The 7,500-nt window shown below is 34.2% G+C and overlaps 1 protein-coding gene across 1 annotated transcript in view; it reads left to right on the top strand.

Moving 5' to 3' along the window:
* The window catches only part of LOC107588115 (serine/threonine-protein kinase NLK-like), an 88,038-nt gene that overhangs the window by 60,498 nt on the left and 20,040 nt on the right, over positions 1–7,500 (top strand). Inside the window, exon 10 of the mRNA XM_016276128.1 lies at positions 1,470–1,571. Coding sequence (XP_016131614.1) covers positions 1,470–1,571 — 102 coding nt within the window. The remainder of the gene's footprint in view (positions 1–1,469; positions 1,572–7,500) is intronic.

The raw sequence follows: 7,500 nt of genomic DNA, 5'->3' as shown, positions 1-7,500 counted from the left end.
TATTTTCAGTTCCTCAAAATAGCAACGCGCCAACAATGCGCCTGAACACACCTCTTTTTTAGACCAGCATGCCCATGGGCGCACAAATGCATTTGCGATTTAAACAACACGGCGCAGGACGGGTGTATGATAGGGCCCTAAGTGTGATGCAGTAACATAAGTAAGAAACTGTTTGAGCAGTACAACTACAGATACACTTTTTTGTTTTATGTAGTTCACATAGAATATTATGAGCCATATGTTCTAATAATACTGGCCCTGCAGTGTGTCAGAGACTCTGGGACTAGCTGTTCCTCACAGTGTGAGTATGTGTGTGTGTGTCCACACAGCCCTGAATGTGCACCTACAGCACATCGACATCCCCTTTAAGGCTCATTAAATTCTCTCCAGTAAAGAATTTGATTTACTTGAACATGGTTCTGCTCCAGTTTGTTTATGTACAGATCATGAACATGTTATATTATTATATTATATTATATTATATTATATTATATTATATTATATTATATTATATTATATTATATTATATTATATTATATTATATTATATTATATTATATTATATTATATTATATTATATTATATTATATTATATTATATTATATTATATTATATTATATTATATTATATTATATTATATTTTATTATATTATATTATATTATATTATATTGTATTATATTATATTATATTATACTATATTATAATAATACAGTTATGCAATACAATTTATTATTCTTTTTTTATTGTTGTTGGTGTTGTTGTAGTTAGTTTACATTTCTAACAATTTGGTAGCACTTTACTTAAGGTCTTTATATATAATACATTATAAACATAGTTTTATTGCTTTAATTATGCCTTAGAATGAGCCATATAATTCATTGTATGATCTCATAAATAATTATAGCCACAGTTATAATACATTCTATTCATTGTTACGCCTTTATAAAGTATAATGCATTAAAAAACACAACAAACAAACTTTCATGTATTATAATTCATTTTAACTTTGGTTATAATTGCTTATGAAAAGATGTAATGCAATACAACGTACATTATGAATACCTTTATAATGCATTATACATAGAGGCTTTAAGCAAAGTGTTACCAATAGTTCTTATTACATTTCTTAGTAATTGTAATTGTTATATAAGGTGATTTATATTAAGTGTTATATTTAATTTATTGTTTTTATTGTAAATAATCACAATCCTGAATATGTGGTATCCCTGAAAATCCCTGGATATCTTCTAAATGAGGAAACCAGTGAGTTGTATGGGCTAGATATAGTAACAAATAAATTCATATGTAAAAAAAAAAATAAAAAAATACTTCAGTGGCAAAACTGAACTCCTGGATTTCAGAATATATGTGTACAAAGAGCTTGATTTATGCATCTTTTACAAATGCTGTTCTTTATTCATTCTGTACACAAAACTCATCTGCTCTTTCCTTTTTTTGTTATGTACTAGCTGGACTTAATCACAGATCTGCTGGGGACTCCGTCACTGGAGGCCATGAGGACGGCGTGTGAGGGGGCCAGAGCTCACATCCTGAGAGGACCACATAAACAGGTGAGTCTGAAATCGAACCATGTCCCAAAATCTAGGCACATGCTGTTCGAAGCAGTGTCATGAAAGACAATGACTCATTAGTGGCTTGTATGCTGTGCAAACGCTCCCTTGCACTGATATTTTCAGTCCCAGGAAGCCTGATTGTAAACAGGCCCTGTGGCGCTGCCATGACGACTCACTGTTCCTGCTGAGTGACGGCAACTATTGACCGATCGTGCACCTTGTTTATGGAATCGAGTCGCTTCTACTGCCCCCGGAGAGTAGAAATCTCCCATCAGCCTTTGCTGCAGGATTCCCGGCGCTCCGCTCGCTCTGGGCCCCTCTCCCTCCTGCAGTCTCTCCATTTCCTGCCCTGCATCATATCCACTGACAGTCTGATTGATCAGTTGATGAGATCAGAGAGAGAGAGAGAGAGAGAGAGAGAGAGAGAGAGAGACCTGACGGCTGTATTGGCATATTTACGTGCAGCAATTCAATGTGTAGACTAAATATTAAAACAGAAATACTAGTGATGAATGATATCGAGTCATGAGATTTTTTTTTTCTTCCAAATTTATTGGTATCAGTCAATATTGTTTATTTCATTGGGCATGCTAGTTGCTAGTATCTATTTATTTATTTAATGTTCACTTGAAGTTAATTTGTAAAAACACTACTGCTATAACACTGCTAAATGTAAACCTCAAAAATGAATATCCATTATAATGTTATGATTCCTAGATTCACATCTAGCATTTAATACGATTGATTTAATGTACTGTTTTTAATTAATTCACTTATTCATATCGAGCATAATTTTAATATCCGCCATTTATCAGTTATCGGCCATAACAAATAAATGGCTGATTTCTTTTTTATTATTTTAATATTTATCTTAAACTACTAATCAGCGTCCTATGAGTAAGTCACATGTTAACTTCTGTTATTCCTAAATTCACATGTAGCATTTAAAACAATTGATTTTAGTGTTTTATTTATAATTAATTAATTAATTTTAATAGTATATATATTTTATTATGTGTCATTTATTGGTTCTTTGCCATAACATAATTATGAAAATAAATAAATAAATTGGCAAAGGATTGCCAAATACTATTTATAATATGTGACCCTGGACCACAAAAATTTTCTGAATAAATATGCATATTACTAATCAAAAATTAAGTTTTTATATATTTACAGTAGGAAATTTACAAAATATCTTCATGGAACATGATCTTTACTTAATATCCTAATGATTTTTGACATAAAAGAAAAATCAATAATTTTGACCCATACAATGTATTTTTGGCTATTGCTACAAATATACCCCAGCGACTTAAGACTGGTTTTGTGCTCCAGGGTCACATATAGAGAGCCCATGCTATGTAACATATTCTTTAGTTACATTTCATTGATTTTTTTTTATTAAATGTATTAGTTAAACTACTTAATGTCATATAAACATCCTGGTTAATAAGTGAGAAAATGGTTAACAGTTATAATTACTGAAATCAAATGTAACATTTAAAACAATTGATTTTAGGGTTTTATTCTGAATTAATTTATTTAAATAGATAATAGATTAAATGAAGATAAATATAATTATATTATCAGCCTTTTATCGGTTATTGGTGATAACATAATTATGAAAATAATTATCAGCTCATTTGTGGCTTTTTACAGTAAGTGTTCAAATCTTTTATCTCCAGTTTAAAATGCCGAGGGTGGGGCTATCTCTTTGTCCAGCCAATGGCAGATGGGGGGCGTGTTTAGAAAAACTGGTTAAAAAAAGTAATTCATTTTGCAGTTACTCATGGCTCAGAAGTTGAGCACTTCAGGTTTTATCTTCTGTCATATTCCATTAATATGCATTTCTGAAAGTCTAGAAATTGTTTTTCATCTCCAAGTGCCTTTTGTTTCCTTGTTTGCTAAAGTGAAAAGCTCATGGTTTTGAGTATATAGAAAGCTGTTCTCAGTGTGTGTGTGTGTGTGTGTGTGTGTGTGTGTGTGTGTGTGTGTGAGTGTGTGTGTGAATATGCGTGTGTTTGTGAGTGTGTATGTGTGATTCGGTGCTGGGTGTTGGCTCTGTGGCTCTAGACAGCTACGCTGAGAAGGCGATACCCTGCAGAGAACAGGAACTGCAGCGCAAGAGCTGTGGACCTCTGCTTCCTGCTTTGCATCGACCTTATGGCTGGCGGCTCACCAAGAATCCCGCCTCCTTTGCACACACGCATACAGACATGCACCTGCTAGGCTAGAGAAAGTCTTTACCATTTAGGCCTATATGTGAAGAGGCACTTGTTTCTCCAGTTGGCATTCGCCAGCCTTAATCCACTCACTCACTCACTCACTCACTCAATCCCTCACACACACACACACACACTCTCACTCACTCACTCCCTCACTCAATCCCTCACACACACACACTCACTCACTCACTCACACACACACACACACACTCAATCCCTCACACACACACTCCCCCACACCCTCCCCCCCCCCCCCCCACACACACACACACACACATACACACTCAAACCCTCACACGACATTTGGCTGACCTTGTCACACGACGCTGCCTGCTGTGTGTGGTTGACCGGCCCTAGAGCAGGATGTTTTAATCATGTAGATCAGCTGAGCTTCCTGTTACGTGGAACAGGTTTTGGAGACTGAACGAACAGGGGTCTCTGATGGGTCTGAGGGGTATTGTGATGACACCATTCTTCAAGGGTCTGATCATGTGTCTGGGTCAGTGTTTTCTACAGCATTCTGTTTTTAGGTAGTTGATGAATAACTTGTCTCATAATAATGATAATAACAACAACAATAATAATAATAATTATTATTATTATTATTATTATTGTTATTATAATTAATTGTTCAATGAGTAAAAATTTAATAAAATATTATTATTATGTATATTATTTATCTGGTAATATTTACTATTATTCTGATATAATAATTAAAATAATGTAATAAATTTAATACAATATTATTTATCTGATAACGTATTACCTATTTATTACTATTTACCTATCATCTATTATTTTATTCACTACTGCAACTACTACAATTATTATTATAAATTATTCCATTTTATGAGTATATTATTATTATTATCATTATTATTAAGGAATAATATATATATATATATATATATATATAATACAACCTCATTTATTTGTCTGGTAATAATACTATTTATTATTATTTTGTTATAATAAATACAAATTTTATAACAAAATATATTTTATCTGATAACTTTTGACTATCTATTTATCATCTATTATTTTATTTACTACTATTTTTATTATTATTATTATAAATGATTATGTTTTATGATGATGATGATGATTAAGAATTATATTATAATAAATTATATATATAAATAAATAAATACATAGGCAAATGTTTGCCCTTTTTTTACTATTTGTTATTAATAAATATTTATAATATATAAATGACCCATGCTGTGTAATGTAATTTTTTGTAATAAATGTATTTTCTTTTTTTTCATTTAAATCTTTAGCAGTAGTTAAAAACTACTTAATGTCATATAAACATCCTGTCTATAAGTGAGTCAAATGTTAACAACTATGACAGTTTCACTAAAAAGAAACTTTGTTTTTGAATAGAATATCATGTTGTCTGTTCAGACAAACTCTCAGTGCAAACTCTAAATAGAATTTATTTTACCAAATTCTTTTTCAAAATGCAGGTCTGACTCCTGAAAGACATTTTAGTCATAAACAGTATTTTTGTTTGCTTAAATGTTATAACAAAACCATGTGTGATTGCAACCTGAGCAGGATGTGCAATCAAGCTCTTATGGGCCTGCTTTTTTCCCTTTATAGTTAGCTATGCTTTTAGTCATCGTTTGATGGGGGAAGGTTGGAGAAGTCAAGGCAATGAAGAGCGTTTAGATGGCTGAGGTGGCTTTACGATCAGACTTCACATTGCTGGAGTCTTAATGACTGGTGAATATGGCACACCAGACCTCCACCTCCACTTTTGTGAAGGTGAAGAGCTTATCAAGAAGGCTTTTGAGTGAAAAAGATTGCAGCGAGCGGAGCGGGTCTCCAGAGTCTGGCAGAGCGATTTCAAGAGGCATTTCAGCGTAGTTCTCAACAACAGTGTTGGGAGATGTGGTATGCTTTAATGCCCGTGTTCAAGATAGAGACAGTCGCTCAGGATTTGGCTGAGTGGATAGGCGGGAGGAAGAAAGAGACAAGGTCTGTCCGAGAGAGAGCAGGACTTGAGAGATCTAAAAAGAGGTCTGACTCTTAAGATCAACTCGGCTGCCTCCACAGGGGACCTCATTAATTCTATTAATTTTGCAAGGCTCTTACCATCACTAGAAAGAGAGGAAGCTTTTAGCCTCCGCTGGAGCAGGAGGATGTAAAGAGACCCTACCTTAGCTGTCATTTATAGACTGAGAGGAAAGAAAGTGAGAGGTTGTGGTGTATCAGCTCTATTGAAACGTTCAGCATATGTTGTGTTTTGGATGCTGGCATGTTTGTGTCCTTACCAGGCATCTTGACTAGCTTAACCAGCAAGAGTTCCTTGATTAATCAGCTTTAACAGAAAGAACTCTTCCTATAAGAAATACAAGTAATAAACAAGATTTCTTTAATATATAATTTGTTCCTCCTTGCCAACAAGTAATTCAATTGAAGATTAGATGTAGACTTCTGCATAGTCAACATGAAATCATGCTTTACCTCATATAGTTCACTAAAAAAATGTATTAATATTATTGAAAATTATATAACAATATATATTTTTTTATTAATTTTGTTTTATTATTTAATTATGTAATATTTTTGTTATTCTATTATTAAATCATCTGTAATATAATAATAAGTATAATAATAATATTTTTTATTATTAGCTGTAATATAATGTGTATCAGTCACTCCTCTCTTCCTTCTCTACTAATGTCTCCAATGCTAAAAGGACATACTACCATAACAAAATTAACAATTCGTCTAACTCTCGCATCTAACTCTTTAAAACATTTTCCTCGCTCCTTTGTCCTCCTTCTCCTCCCCCTCTTGCATCAACTCTAATAGCTGACGACTTTGCCACGTTTTTCATTAATAAAATTAAAATCATCAGTGCACAATTTTCCACACCACAATCTGTCAAGCACATCTTACCAGCAAACATACACTCGTTCACATCCTTCTCTTCACTCTCTGAGGAAGAAGTCTCCAAACTCATCCGTTCTAGTCATCCTACTACTTGTCCGCTTGATCCTATTCCATCTCATATCCTTCAAGCCATTTCTCACTCACATCATTAACATATCTTTTCACACTGGTGTTTTTCCATCAACATTTAGACAGGCTCGTATAACCCCATTACTTAAGAAACCCACCCTAAACCTATCTCTTTTAGAAAACTACAGACCGGTTTCCCTTCTTCCTTTCATTGCAAAAACACTTGAACGAGCTGTGTTCAACCAAGTCTCTGCCTTTCTCACACAGAACAACCTCCTTGACAGCAACCAGTTTGGTTTCAGAAGTGGACATTCAACCGAGACCTTGCTCTGCCTTGGACAACTTGCTCTCAGTTGTTGAAGCCCTAAGACTGGCAAGAGCAGATTCCAAATCTTCAATACTCATCTTGCTGGATCTGTCCGCTGCTTTTGACACAGTTAACCACCAGATCCTTCTGTCAACCCTATTGGCAAAGGGCATCTCAGGAACCGCGCTCCAGTGGTTTAAGTCTTACCTATCAGATAGGTCCTTCAAAGTATCTTGGAGAGGTGAGGTGTCCAAGTCGCAACATCTAACTACTGGGGTGCCTCAGGAGTCAGTTCTTGGACCACTTCTCTTCTCTGTCTACATGGCATCACTAGGTTCTGTCATTCAGAAACATGGCTTTTCATATCACTGCTATGCTGATGACACTCAACTCTACCTCTCATTCCATCCTGATGATC

The sequence above is a fragment of the Sinocyclocheilus grahami genome, unplaced genomic scaffold, assembly GCF_001515645.1.
Source record: "Sinocyclocheilus grahami isolate Dianchi unplaced genomic scaffold, SAMN03320097.WGS_v1.1 scaffold6.1, whole genome shotgun sequence".
NCBI classification, from domain to species: Eukaryota; Metazoa; Chordata; class Actinopteri; order Cypriniformes; family Cyprinidae; genus Sinocyclocheilus; species Sinocyclocheilus grahami.
Note: the sequence above shows the minus strand (reverse complement) of the source record. Positions and strands in the feature narration are given on the sequence as shown.